At 51.9% G+C, this 14,588-nt stretch overlaps 1 protein-coding gene across 1 annotated transcript; it reads right to left on the minus strand.

Moving 5' to 3' along the window:
• Positions 1-5,869: 5,869 nt before the first annotated feature.
• CLEC3B (C-type lectin domain family 3 member B) lies at positions 5,870-14,289 on the minus strand. The gene is made up of 3 exons (XM_068558761.1): positions 14,029-14,289; positions 9,845-9,943; positions 5,870-6,429 (listed from the first exon to the last, which is right to left on the minus strand). Exons 1-3 carry the CDS (start codon positions 14,135-14,137, stop codon positions 6,029-6,031), a joined length of 609 nt encoding a protein of 202 aa, XP_068414862.1. The 5' UTR covers positions 14,138-14,289; the 3' UTR covers positions 5,870-6,028.
• Between the last annotated feature and the right edge of the window lie 299 nt (positions 14,290-14,588).

The raw sequence follows: 14,588 nt of genomic DNA on the forward strand, positions 1-14,588 counted from the left end.
CTGATTGTAGCCAATCCTGGTTACTGTGCAGGGTACCACTGTTCAGTGCTTAGAATGGTAGGAAATTCAGACTGAGGCAGACCATGGGGGGAGATATTCTGGAGCTGATGGATTTCTTTCAAAATCTTAACCTAAGATTAGGTAGCTTCACCTAAGTCAGTAGTTCTCAATCACTATAGCTTGGAATCACCTGGAAAGCTTTAACTACTCCCAGTGCCTGGTCCCACTCCCCACAGATTCTGATTGATTTAATCAGTCTACAGTGAAGCCTGGCTGTTGGGTTTGGTTTTTCCTTTAAGTACCTCAGGTGATTCTAATGTCTGGCTGGGGTTAAGAACCACTGACCTAACCTTCAATTTGACCTGGTCCGTATTAGTTCAGCTCCAACTACATTGCCAGACTATCTTTCCAAGAGAATTGTCTTTTCAGTATGATATTAGGTCACAGTTGAGCTCATTGTGGCTTTTCCTACCCAGGTAAAAGTCATGGCTTTTTATTATCTTTTATATACGGCAGTCTTATTTCCAAAGCTTTTTTTCATACAGTACTGCTTTCTCATGGTCTTCAAAATTGTGTGCCAAGCAGTGGGCAAGAGGCTTTATGTATATTTAGTCTTCACAACAGTGGTGTGAGAGAGGCATTATGCCCTCTCTACAGATGGGGAAACAGCCCCAGAGATTCATCCTAAGCTGGGTCACCACGGTCCCCAAGGGATGGTTTTCTGCTCTTACCTCCGAGGGCACATCCTCTCATCACCCCAGAAAGTTGAATTGGTTTGTGGAAGCAGAGTGGGTGACAGCTTAACAGATATGGATTCCAGGCCCTTCTCTGATGCCTTCTCCCATGGCCTCGGAGAGAATAATTCAGAGGGGATTGGAAGAGACTGCAGTAACCACAGTTGAGGCAGCCATGGTTGGTGAACATGAGAGGCTAAGAAGTTTGTCTCCATCCATGTCTATGAGCTTGGCTCTGATGCTCTGTTCTCCCATTTCAAGCCATGCAATCGAAGAAACCACAGCTCAGAGATTGTGACTCTCCCAACGGTCCCAGAACTAGAAAGTGGCAGAGCTGGAATCCAAATCCAGGGTTTCTTCCTGATCCTATTTCACTACCAATGAGTAACTTCAACCTGGTGTAGGTTTTCCTGATGAAACTTGATGATGAACTGGAGGAAACACTAGTTTTCCAATTTGTCTCTGACCTAGCTCTTTGGCTTGTATGTCCTATTCTGAAAGACATTTTCCTACGACTACTGCACAGTTGTTTTCCCAACAATGCGAAACAGGAGAGCTACCCTTAGGGGGAAAACCCAGCCCCATCCCTCTGTTTCTGAGCTCCTTAAAATGCCAAGTCCCTCAGCAAGCAGGTGAACACCTCAAGAACAGGATCCAGGTCTCATGGCCCAGCTCCTGGCAGAGTGCTTGGCACATGGAAGGCACTCAGTACTTACTAGTTGGCTGTTGGGAGAAATGGTTTGCACAAAGCTCTTTCTACTAACAAAGTGAGACTCTTGGGCTCATTCTCTTGCAAGCTGCTTGACCTTGGCTGGTCACTTAACCTCCCTGGGCCTCGGTCTTTTCATCTGAAGATTGCATTGATCTATGAGATGTTTCTCCCCTGGCTGTGTTTTCACACTGTATGAAACAGCAGTACATTCTAGTGGAGAAGATGGTTAGTTTCTTCGTAGATTGTGTCATGATTTTTAGCCTGAAAGAGACACTCATAAACCATGCTTTTCATGAGTCACCCATGAAAGCAGGTAAAGTAGAATCTAACGTTAAGCTTCAGAAACAACCCTGGAAAATCTGGGTGGAAAATGTGTTTTTACAGGAGTCCCTACCAGCAATCTCAAATACACACCAATGCACATCACCATCAACTCCTTTTCACAAAACTTTCACAATCACATCATGAATTATCTGAAAACTTTCTTCAAGGTTCAGGAAGAACTGAATGTATATAGTAGATGGCACATGGGCCTTGGAACTCAACAGACCTGTGCTGGAAATCCAGCCCCATCCATGGATGTTCTTAGAAAAATTATCCTCTCTGTACTCCATTTTCCTCAACTGTAAAGTAGGCTTAATAATACCTCTCTCCTAGGTTATTATGAATATTAAATGAGGTAATTCCTGGGTTGTTGTCAGGACATAGGGGCTTGTGGGTCAGAGCCCAGCACACATCAGGAATGCACACATTGCTCATTTTCTTTGTTTTTATTAATATCTCCACTGTCAGCAAAGCCAAAATCAAAAGAAGAACGTGCCTAGAGGTTTAAGGCATCCAGGACACATTAATGCTTTCAGTTGAAGCAAATATGTGTACGTGTGTGGGAGGGAAGTTCGCATTCCAGGGGCCGACTGTGACCAAAGTTTGAACCAGCCTTCTCTGCTGTATAGCTAGCTAGTGGTTACGCAGGAAAGGCTATGGTTTAGGGAGGCTGGGAGAGATGTGGCGGGAAATGGGAGCCAGGAAGGATATTATTTTTAAGGGTCAAGCAGGAGCCTTGGGCCTAGTAGCAGCAGAACAGGAGAGGTGATCTGAGACTTCCTCAGCAAGTAAAATCACCAGGAGTCCTGATGACTTGGATCTCAAGCGTGACAGACACTGAGGCACCTGTGATGCCTCACAGGTCTGGGGCTTGAGTGACTGGTAAGGTGGGGACCTCCCATGGAGATGGTGATCTCAGGAAGAGAAGCAGACTTGAGTGGGAGATGCCAAGTTCTCTTTTGAAACATGTTAACTTAGGTGCCTAAGGACTCCTAGGTGGCGGTGTCCACCAGGCATCTGAATTTGTACCTGTTGGGGATTTAAGAGAGAGAGAGCAGGGCCCACGATCGCTGCAGAAAGTAAAGTGTCGGGGGGCGGGGGCTCGTTTGGGCAGAGGAAACAACCACCAAACAGCTTTCTCTTCTGGAGAGAATTCTACAAAAGACATTCCCGAGGATAGTTGGGCAGAATCCTGGACTCAGGAGGCTTAAGAGTTCATCCAGGCTAAACCTTATTTTGCAGGTGAAGAAATTGGGGGCCAACATGCCCCACAGGCCTTCTCCAGGATCCCACAGCAAGGGCCACCATTACCAGCCCCAGGTCTCTCAGGGCACCCCCTTCTCCACACTGGGGGTCTCCATCTGTACTTCCTCCCCTTGACTCTCCCTTCCCTTGGCTGGGATGAGCTAGGCTGAGGAAGGTGGTAGGAACAGCCAAATGCAAAAGGATTAGGAATAGGAGTGGCAGCGGTGGTGGGACAGGGAGGAGAGAGCAAGGCTCAGTTGGAGCCTGAGCACATGGCTCCAGCACACTGGTTAAGGGCCAACAAGCAGACAGAGAAAGACCCTTCCAGAAACCGCCCTCTCACATGATTAAATAGGAATCTCTTAATCAGATGGATGGATTTTTCTTTCATTGGTTCATGTATCCTAGAGTGAAGCAGGGCTCAGCATCAATATTACTCCAGTCTTGTTCAGATAAGTAGGCTGGTGTCACTGAAAAGAGTGATGTCACTTAATACTTGAACTTCTCCTAAGGTACAGGTCAAAAGCGCTCTGTCGTCAGAATCTATTTTGCGTGGTCTGTGAGCATTAGGCTCTTCTCCAAGGCTGTTGAAGGCGAAGAACTGGAAACAACTGAACTTGCAAAAGGAGTTTTTACCCAGTCTTTTGCCTCCTTACAGCAGTATTTCAAATTATCCCTTTGTTGTGCATCCTCAGAGTTTTTTACACACCAGGGCAACACACGGTAAAGAGGGAAATGGATGATTATGAAAGAGGGCTCTACCATCAGCTCTAGTAAAGAGTAATGGAGAAGCTGAAGATGTAGAAACCAGTTCTCTTGAAGATCTAGAGACCAATACCTTGTCATTGTTTATATACGCCTTGGAAAATTCAAATTTTGTAGCCAGGGCCAGGAATAGTGAGGTGAGTGAGACACTCCCTGGGGTACAAAATTTAAGGAAGTACCTAAAAGCTCAGCAATTATGATAAAAAATATTTGAACACGATGTTTTAAAAAATAAAAATTAATGCAAAAAATCTGTGATAAAAAAACACATCAAAGCTTAAAGACAGGATCCCAGGACAGGTGTACCCCAGCTTGAAGTCCACAAGTCTCAGTGTCTCAAGTGTAAGAGCATTCCCGGCTGATTAAAGATGGGTAACGATTCTCTTGCTCATACTTCCACCTGCTGCTGGAAGCAGGCAATGCCACGGTGGCACCTCTCCACCAGGACCCATGCTCACATGCAGAGGCCTGGTGCCCTCTTGCGGGCATCCACCCAATGCAGGGAACTTCACAAAATCCGTGGCCACCTACATCCTGCTAGATAGCTGAGTGGGGTAAAAAGAGCCCAAGATTCAGAGTTGCCAGACCGAGATTTGCATCGCATTTTTGCTTCTCACTTACTAGGCCGTCTTGAAAAAAAATCACATTACTGTTCTGAGCCTCAGTTTCTGCACCTATAATGGATCTCATCCATCATTACCTCTTCCTATAACTGTGGGATTACACGAGATGCTTTCTGTGACAATGCCAAGCAGGCTGTCTGGCACAAAGTACGCACACAGTTCATTGTAAGCTACCTACCCCAGCCCAGCCCACTCCCCTTGATCAAATCAAACTATCATCAATTTATTGCTGAAGGCAAGACACACTAGAAGACAACCAGGGAGAAAAGATGTGGCACAGTCCACACAGTAGATGATGCCATGGCTGATGTGATAGGGAAGACCTCCCCTAAGGGTGTCACTAGAGCTGGGCCTACATGGTTGGATGGGCCAGGTCACACCAGGAGCTGGCCAGTAGCCTCTGGGGGTCACTAGGCCACTTCTCTGATGTTTTATCTCAGGGAAGTTCCAGTAACATGAGACAAGTATCATGGTGGTGGAAAGGCCAAGGCCCTTGTAATCCTGGCTCTGCTCCTTAACTAGCTGTGTGACCAACGGAAGTCACTTAACTTCCCTGAGCCTCAACTTCCTTTTCTACAAAACTGGGATAATAACACGCCTGTCCTGGTGGATAAGATTAAGTAAGATGACATACTTAGAGTGCCTGCGAGTCTGTGGGCTCAATAAGTAGTAGCTGGTATTGCTAGGGTGGAACTTTCTGTGAGGAGCGGGAAGGAGGGGGACACACCAGTCAGGCAATGTTGGCCACTGTCATATTTGGCTCCTGAACCAGCCCCCTTGTTGGGCAAGAAGGCGGATGCAAATATCCCCTGTGGGCAGCCTGTGCTCTTACCCCGACAGGACTCAGCATGTCAGTGCACCCCAGAAATGAATCCCCAACAGGATGGTGTCAGGTGGGGGTGTCCCTCCTCCTCTGGAGTTGTGGAGGGGATGCTGGATTCCAACACGAGGAAGTGGAGTCTGCAGTAAGAAGCCTGGAAATCTGAATAAGGGCTGTAACTTAGATAACAATATTGTATCAGTGTTCATTTCCCGACCTTGATAATGGTGCTCTGCTTCCGTGAGAAAATGTCCTTGCTTTCAGGAAACACACTGAAATATTTAGGGGTAAAGGGGCATCACGTCTGCATTTCACTGTCAAACGGTTCAGGAAAAAAATAGAAGGATAAGCAAATATGGGAAAACAATATTTGTGGAATCTGGATGAAGGGTATACAGGAATTCTTGCAACTTTTCTGTAAGTGGGAAATCCAATGAAATATAAAGTTATTTAATTTTAAAAAGGCAGCAGCAGTCAGGGGTTCCTTCGTCCCCCCTCTTTTCCTCCTCCCCCTCCTCTGCGCCCAGCTCGCCATCCTTCACCACCTCCCTACTCGCCTCCTTCTAAGCGACCTCTCCCTGGGCTCCGGCCGGGCTCCTGGACTCCCCACCCCTCGGACCTGGCACAGACCGCAGCCACTCTCCGCCAAGCTGCACCCACTTTATTTGCAAGAGGAGGCCCCCAGCGCGCGGGGTCCGGGATGCGGGGCGGGAAGGTCCCACGGCCCCTCTTCCGGGGCTCAAGATCCCACCCTCCCCTGGCCCCGCCCCCGGACTCTGCCCCCGCCCCCGCCCCTCTCGGCCCGCTAGACGATGGCGAACTGGCAGACGTAGGGCAAGTTGTCCCGGCAGCGCTTGTCGAACCACTTGCCATTGGCCGCACCGGACAGGGCAGCGCAGTTCTCGACCTTGCCGCCGTCAGGCTGTGCGGTGATCTCTGTCTCCCAGTTCTTGTAGGTGATATGGCCGCCAGTCATGTCCACCCAGGCGCCTTCGTCCGCCATGTCGTTGAAGCCCAGCCAGACCTCGGCCTCGCTGCCCACACTCTGGCTCAGGTACTCGTACAGGGCGTCGTTCTCGGAGCCCGTATGCGGGGTGCCCAGGGTGCCCCCTCGCGAGATGCAGTCCTCGCTCGCCTCGTGGAAGGTCTTCGCCTGGACGAGGGCCAGAAAGCACTTCATGTGCACCTTGGTACCCTTCAGGCAGACTGGGGGGGAGGGGGGGAAATGGACGTCACCCAAAGTCTCCGGTTCCGGAGCCAAGAGCCAACCGCCAGGGGCAGTCACACCATCCTCCATCCCATCCCTGTACATCCTGTCCTCCATGGACAGGCTTCAGACCCAGGCCAGAGGGCCGTGCTGTGGTGGGCACTGATGCACATCTCAGATCCCCATTCAAGAGGTGGTGGAGCCCCTGCTGCTGGGAGTGAGATCAGCCCCCTCAGCTGCACACGGCCCCTCCCTCAAGGTCACACCCCTCTCCTGGGTGCCCCATCCAGTGCCCAGGGGAAGAGGTAGGGTCATCTCTCCCCCAAGCAAGATAAGTCTGAAGGGACCTTTTAGCTTGGAGGCTCCACAGGGTGGCAGAGGCTGGCCTTGGGCCTGTGTTGCTACTCAGCTCCCCCTCTGCCCAATCTGCTTCCAACCCCTCCTTCCCTTCACAGTTGGGACCCCGGGCTCTCCCTAATAAATAAACTCCCTCTCAGAGTGGGCTTCCCGGGGAGCCCAGGCGGAGCCACCTGCTCTGATCTTCCTCCAGCCCCACCCTCCCTAAGATCAAGAAGCTGCAGGGCCAGGGGACATCCCTACCCAGAGCCTAGACCACACTCCAGGTACCCAGGATCCCAAAGCCCTGCCGCAGGGGCCCAAGCAAGCTCCCAGAGTCTGCCAGGGGCCTCTTCTGGGACGGCGACTGGGAGGATGGAGCTGAGACGGGCAAGCCCCCGGGACAGAAGAGATGGCCCAGGCGGTGGGCCAGGGGCTAGCTCTCTCAGGCATGGAACTCGAGTCCAAGATTCTAAATTTGAATCTGGTCTCAAAGGTTGTGATGAAGGTATATATTTGGTCAGCTTAGGAGCATAGAATGTTTTTACTTAGCAGTTTGGGGGTTTTTTTGTTTTTAATATTTATTTATTTATTTGGCTGCGCCGGGTCTTAGTTGCGGCACACGGGATCTTCGTTGCGGCATGCGGGATCTAGTTCCCTGACCAGGGATCGAACCCAGGCTCCCTGCATTGGAAGCATGGAGTCTTAACCACTGGACCACCAGGGAAGTCCCAGCAGTTTGTTCTTCAGCTGGGTTTGTAACTTAAATGTTTAGGCAGTTGGGGTACATGCCTCCATTTGTCCTCTTGCTCCTGACCCCAAAAGTGTTAGGGGCGGGTCTGCACTCCACCCCACCCCCATCCCCTCACTCACTCACCCTCTCACTCAGTTGCTTTCACTTAACACACATCTCCATGTCCCCGTGAGCACCTGGCACTCCTGGAATTCTGAACTCCGGGCCTACAGCATCACAGAGGTGTCTTTACTCACAGATGCCGTCCCAAGGCAGCCAGCCCTACCGCGTGCTATCCTGCAGCTCATCCTAGCCGGGTTTCATTGCCCTTCCCAGGCTGGCGCCACACTGCCTTTCCTTCCTGCTGGGGACACTGACACGCCACCAAGACCCCCTTGGGGTGAAGGATTGACTACCCCAGCTGCTGGGAGCGCTGCTGGGAGACAACTCTTAACTCTCAGCCCCTTTGGGGATTGCATCAGCGGAAGACAGCCCCCTCCCCCATGGTGTGCCCCCTTCCCAGAGCAGCCTGCACCCAGTGACTGGCCCATGAGCCCTCTTGCCCCACCTCAGGACAGCTCTGAAGGGCCCTCCCGTCGTCAGGGCTCCCTCTGCAGTTGGCTGAGACTTTCGTTGAGACATGCAGGGCACTCTTCCCACTCCTGCGTCCTTCTGTCTCTTCCCTTCCCCGGGTGCTGATCCTGGGTGTGCTCCCTAATAAACCTCCTGCAGGCTAAACTCCACCTCGGGGCCACTTCTTGGGAACCCCACCTGCAACACTCCCTCCAACATAGTTAGTCCTCAATAAGTATCAGTTCTCAGTGCCTTACCATTGTTACTGACATTTTGTCACTCTGGCCTATTCATGATCCCGTTGATTCTTGCTGGCCTTCCATAGCTTTGCTCCTACCATGCCCTTTGCTTGGAATCCTTCTTTATCTTCCTACACATGCGGGTTCCAGTGAATACATTGATTTCATGAATATATTGAGGCTCCCAGAGCAGGACCCCGGCTGGGTCACCTCTGCCTCCATGTGCCTGGCAGAGGCTCGCTGGGGGAGGACCTCATGTGTGTTTGCTGATTGGGGGAGGGAAGGGGCAGATGGCGGGAGGGGAGGGTTGCTCCCCTAACCCCTGATTCTCTCAACTCTTCAGTTAGGTCAGGAGAACTCAGGAGTGCTTTGTGTGGGGTTATTGACAAGGTGGTTTGCAGGTAGTGGTAGTAAAGGAGAGGGTGATGAGAGGGAGAAGGTCCCCAAGGAGGCCAGGAGCCTGTGAACCTCCTGGGAATCAGCAGACACGGAGGGGGTGTTTAGTTCTCCATATGCCATGGACTTTGCACGGGGAGGTCCCCACCACATCACCCACCTCAGGAGGCAAGTGGCATCTGGGTTGCATGGTCTTGGCACAAGCACAAAGCTTAGACATGAGACCTTAGAGCTTGCCCTGCAAGTCCACCCCCAGCCCTTCGACTTTACAGATGAGGAAACTGAGGCCCCGAACAACACTGTGCTCATTTTAAACATTCCCCCATGTGTTAAGTATTATTGTTAGTCTGTATTCTGTGTTCTCCAGGGCAAGGTCACGAAGAAGTAGGTGAGTTTTGAGATGTGTGGAAAATAGAGACAATATGAAAGGAACTTGGTGGAGAGAAAGAGAACAGGTTGCCCAGGCAGGCTGGCCAAGCAGTGCTAGGGCAGGTGGCTACGAGCTGTGTCCCCGGGCTCTGCAGCCGTGTATTTTGTCCATCCTGGCTTAGCTGGTTCGTGCAGGGCCAGGAAGACCAAAGCCCACCTTTCCTCACACCCAGCACGCACCAGGCAGGCTGCTTCCATTCCCATCCTAAACTGCACTAACTAGCCAGGTGGGTGTGGCAAAACCAGAACCTCTCTATGCCTCAGTTCCCCTCTTTAAAATAGGGGTGATAAATCCTGCCTCAGCATAATGATGATGATTAAGAGTGGCAGCCTCAGCAAAGCTGCTGACACAGGGAATGAGGCTCACGCCCTGTAGGGCTGTGGGGGCTGGCTGAGCGGAGGGTCTCCTGGGGTTCATTAGGGTTGCCTCTGCTCCATGAGCGCTGCCGGGCTCGCATTTCCAGTGGGCGGTAATGGATTCTTGTGGGAGAGCTTGTTGTGCTTTTGGGACATTGCTGCTTCCACACGTCAGGGGATCTTCCTGAGAGAAGCAGGCTGAGGAGGGGGCTCCTTGAATCCAGTGCCCTGGACTACAGGGGCCAGCCAGGGCGTGGTGCTGGCTCGAGGCTACAGGTGGGTTGCTGGCTGCTGGCCTGAGCCCCTCTGTCTGATGTACCCCTGCCTGGAGAGGCCGCCACGTGCACTCACCCGTCTGCAGGGCCTGCTGCTCTTTCAGCAGGGCCACCTCTTGGGCCAGGCTGTCCAGCTGGGTCTTGAGCTCCTCAAGCATCTTCGGGCTCACGGCATCTAGGATGAGGTCAGAAGGAAGTGGGGACAATCACAAACACATGAGAAAGGCAGTAGGGGTTGGGGCAGGGCAGGGACTGGGAGGGGTGGACCACTGTCAGCCACAAGGGGACGAGGGAAACGACTCCCCTCGACCTTGATGTCTTGGCATACTCTCCCTCTCCCTGTCCCTGCCGGTGGTAGTCTAAGTGATCGCTCGTGGTTTTCCTTCTGCCGGGGGACCATCCTTCACTTGCTCTTGCTAAAGTGAGACCTGTACTGCATTGTTTAGGAGAGCTGCTGGGATCAGATGGGGTTGGGATTGGCAGGAGCGGGGTGGAGGGTGCAGACAGCTCCTTCGGTGACACCCAACCACCCTCCCAGCTCTAGAGGAGAACAGAGCACAGGAAGCAGGACCAGGGGCCCTTGAGACCTCCCAGATTCACTTCCCCAGGCTGGAGGAACAAGACACAGACCAGCAGGGCAGGCGCTCGGCCTGGGGCTGTGTGCAGCAGCACAGGTGAACGTGTGTACAGGCTCTGAGGTTGCATGCATGTGGGTGACCTGGGCAAGTTCCACAGCCTCCCTGAATCCACTGTCCTCATCTGTAAAATGGGATGATAACAGCCCCACCTCCAAGGACTCTGAAGAAGAGTAAAGACTGAGAGAAATAAAGCGTGTGACCAGTGCTGGGCTCATTGTCAGCCCTGTGACGTGGGTAATGTGTCTCTTCTATACCACCACCAATTCACAGACGGGAAACTGAGGCCAGACTGAAGCAACTCGCCTGAACTGGCAGAGCCAGCAGCCCGAACCCGAGTCTGCATGGCTCCAAGCTTGTTCTCCCCACGTCCGTGATGGCAGCAGGTTCCTAATGTGAGCGTTCCTGAGCACAAAGGCCCGTTTGGAGCCAGTTATGCATGAGAGGCAGATGTGAAATGTCTTTCTCTGTGTGTGTAAGTTGAGAGCTAAGTGGGTGGACCCCAGTCTTTCTGAAATCCCAGGAGCTTCAGGAAAGGCTGAGCTCAGCTTGGGTAGAGGGTGAGGAAGTGCTTCCATGGTCCATTTGGCTGTGCCTGCATAAAGTCCACGGTATGAGGGGTGAAGTCAGACCTTTGTCCACCCCAGATTCCTTTGCAGGGGAATCGCAGGAAACGTGAGCAAGAAACATACTGGCATATATAGAAATTCATGATGTAACTTACCAAATATGAGGAAATTAACACCCAGATGAGCAAGGCAAAAAAGGGAATGTTTGGGGCTGGCAAACTAGCCTGACTGGGTTATGTGTGCCTCACAGTGGGCCTCTGCCTCAGTGGTTCACAGCAGCTCTGTACTCAGTCCCGTGATGCACCAGCACAGGGCACCATGTAAAGTTGTGAAAGTTGGGTACTGCACAAGGGCACTCAGCTGAGCGGACAGGTGGGGGCCCATGTCCAGCCCCTAAGCCTTGCCCTGGCTGTGCTGTTTGACCACACCAGGGAAAGGGATGCTCTTCTATAATTTGTCAGCTCAGAGGGGGGATCCTTTTGTGATTTGCACCAAGGTGCCCGGGTGTATGAGGGGCCCTCCAGGGACTGGCCAAGGAGCAAGGTGCTAACAGAACTCCACTGAGGAAGGCGTGGGAGTTGGGTGTTTCTACAGCTCTGGGCTAGGAGTCGGAGCCCTTGTGCTGCCCCTCACTCTGAGCCTCAGATTCCTGATGCATGTTATTGAAATGGATGCCCTCAGGTCCTCAGGTCCCTGTTCTAAGAGTCTGTGACCCCCTGTGAGGCCATCCTCCCCACCTGAGCTCCTCTGCCCGGTGTGGCCACATGGCCCCTGGAGCTCCAGCCGCCCAAGCCCTCCCTGCCTCACGTCTGGCTGACCCCCATACAGCTGGCTCAGGCCACACCCCACGCCAGGGGCAGATGAGCTCCCAGAAGCAGCCTGGGTTCTCCCCCTTCTCATCCCACCCTGGGGGCCAGCGTGGGGGCATAGCACATGCTGTCCTTTCCTCCCCTCGTCCATCCTGCCAGCTTGTTCTCCACCACTCAGCGGGCACTGAGGGGTCTCCTTGGGCACGACTGTCTCTCCTCCGGACACCCTCCCCCACTTTTGTGCACTGGCCCCTATGACTAGGTTGTTCCTTTGATTCCCAGTCCTGGCTGCTCCCAGGAATCACTGGAGACTGGTGGGAAAGGCAGATGCTGGGGCCCATTCCAGGCCCCTGATCCAGCATTTCTGGGGGTGGGTCCCAGGTGCCTGGATGTTAATGTATTTCCCAGATGATGCTGATGATTCCTGAGGGAGAACCACCGTGGTTCTCAAATTGGTTCACATCTTAAGAGCAGGGATGCTGATTGTCTGCTAGAGTGTTCAGCACGTATACTGGCCCCTACCTGGAGAAAGAGCTCTGTAAGCATGTGTGGTGTAGGTGGGCAGCAGGTCGAAGGAAGAAAAACCAAGCTGCAGTGGGTTTCAGCAAGAGGCAGGGCTGGACAGGACACTCCACTCTTGCTCTGTCAGCTGTTCTGCGGGCCTCCAGAGTCCTGAACCTCCATGGGCCACCTCCATGGGGACCACATGGAGCTAGGGTTCAAGTGTGACAGTTGCAGAGGACCAGGGCATTGTCTGGTTTGACCTTCTTGTCCATATGATCAAATATATGATTTACATGATTAAATAAATACATACTAAATCTTTGGTAAACTTGAGAAATTAGCAACTATTTTCCACATTCAAAAATTCTGTTATTTGCCTTTGGAACTGTGTATCCTTTACAAAGAACATCCTTGGTGGCAATTTTAGCTAACGTTCGTGGACACACCATGCATGCTGTGAGTCTTCTTTTTTTTAATGAACGTTTTGTAAAAGGTAATATAGCCATATAACTTTTAAAAACCCAAACAGTTCAAAACGTCAGTCTCCTTCCCAATCAGGTCTGCCCTTAGCTCCCTAGTTTTTCTTCCCAGAGGTAATCACTGTTACTAACTCTTGTGGATCCTTCCAGAAAATTCTATGCATATACAAGTAAATATATATTTTTATATAAGTCCCTTTTTCAAAACCAGTGTCAGCATAGTATCCATTCAAAGTATTGAACTTTCTGTTGTTTACTTTATGAACTGAACCTTGGGGATTATTTCCTATCAGCACCCAGATCTGCCCATTCTGTGTTGCAGGCCTGTGGGTCTCCATGGTCCTAATGTGCCCTTATGTACATCGTCCGTGACCAGTGGGCAGCTGTCCATTTACAGAAGAGGCTCAGAGAGGGGCCTGAGGGTGGCCCATGCCCCTCTGCCTTGCCTTTTCTGTGCTCTTGGCCCCAGCCACCTGTTTCTCTGCTTAATCAGCACTCTCATCCCCTGAACTCTCTCTCCTCGCTTTGGAGCCCTGTGGGGGGTGACAGCCCAGTTCATTGCCATGGCATTTCACTAATGTTGTCTCAAAACAGCCCGCGGTGACCTCACTGCAGGCAGGGCTCCAAGGGCAGGCCTTGCTGAGGCCAAGGCAACCCAAGGACACCCCAAACCCAGAGGCAACAGAGGGAGAGCAAAGCTGCCTCCACTATCCTAGTTTGGGTTTGAACATTTTTATTTCCTTGAGGCTGTGATACACTATAGAACTAAGAATTAACTTGTTCCTTCCCCGCCCCCACCGTGCATCAAGTATATCTTATGTTCCAGACACTTCACATGTTTTCTATCATTAAATCCTCACAACCAGCGTTGTGAGCAAATGCCACAATCCCTATTTTACAGTTGAGAAACCTGAGGTTTGGAGATGACAAGGGAAAGCCTGCCAACATTCCTGATGAGAGTCGGACATGTCCAGACTTCTGAGCCAAAGGTTTGATTTCTGTAAAATATTGGGGTGGTGGGGGAGTGGATGTCAGTTTAGGTGATGTGGAAGCTTCTTTCCGATTCTAAGAACCAGTGACTCTTACAGTTTTGACAACTGCCCCTGCTGCTGGAGGACTCTCCCAGGTCCCAAGGGGTACTTCACTGAAGTTCCCTGGACTCATGGAGAGGGAAAGTGAAGGAGGGGAAGGAGAGTGAGGACCTGCAAAGGAGAGGGCGACCAGCTCCCTGGAGGATGGGGAGGGGCCCCACCCCCCTCCTTACCTTTCTTAACATTTGCAGCCTTCTTGACCTTGGAGGTAGGTGTCTCAGCAGTGACCTGGGTCAGGAGGGAGAAGAGGCAGAGGAGCAAGTAGGGCCCCCAAAGCTCCATGCTGCTGCACCGGCTGGGGCTGCTGCTGCCGCCGCCTGCAGTGGACCTGGGTCAGAGAGCACTGGCGGCTGTGGCCTGGGCTGCACGTCTTAAGGCAACTGCCACGACGACCTCTGTCCAGGAAACCCTCCCAGAGTTGGCTGTGGGAGTGCCAAAAAAAACGCTTGCAAAAGGAGGAAGCCCTTGGAGCCACAGAGGCTCGCTGCCCGGGGAACACCCACCCAGCATCCTGGCCCCGCCTTCTAAAACAGAGTCATTATTTTCTAGGATTCTGAAAAATGCACGCTAGTTGTCATAGCTCACATCTGCTTAGCAGTTACCTTGGGCAGGCGCTGGGTCATACTTTTCCCTGGCCTTGTGGAGGCCTCACACCAGCAATATGAGGGAAGTGCTGTCATTTCCCCATTTTACAGTTGAGGAAACTGAGGCTCAGTGAGGTTAAGGGAACCCA

This window comes from Eschrichtius robustus, chromosome 12 (assembly GCF_028021215.1).
Source record: "Eschrichtius robustus isolate mEscRob2 chromosome 12, mEscRob2.pri, whole genome shotgun sequence".
Classification (NCBI taxonomy): Eukaryota; Metazoa; Chordata; class Mammalia; order Artiodactyla; family Eschrichtiidae; genus Eschrichtius; species Eschrichtius robustus.

What these genes read in the sequence shown, in the direction of transcription:
- CLEC3B (XM_068558761.1), bottom strand. Translation starts at nt 14,137, where the DNA reads ATGGAGCTTTGGGGGCCCTACTTGCTCCTCTGCCTCTTCTCCCTCCTG. An exon ending in GGCTGCAAATGTTAAGAAAG is followed by an intron (nt 9,944 to 14,028) that starts GTAAGGAGGGGG and finishes ACCTCATCCTAG; the next exon opens with ATGCCGTGAGCCCGAAGATG. An exon ending in GCAGCAGGCCCTGCAGACGG is followed by an intron (nt 6,430 to 9,844) that starts GTGAGTGCACGT and finishes CCTCCCCCCCAG; the next exon opens with TCTGCCTGAAGGGTACCAAG.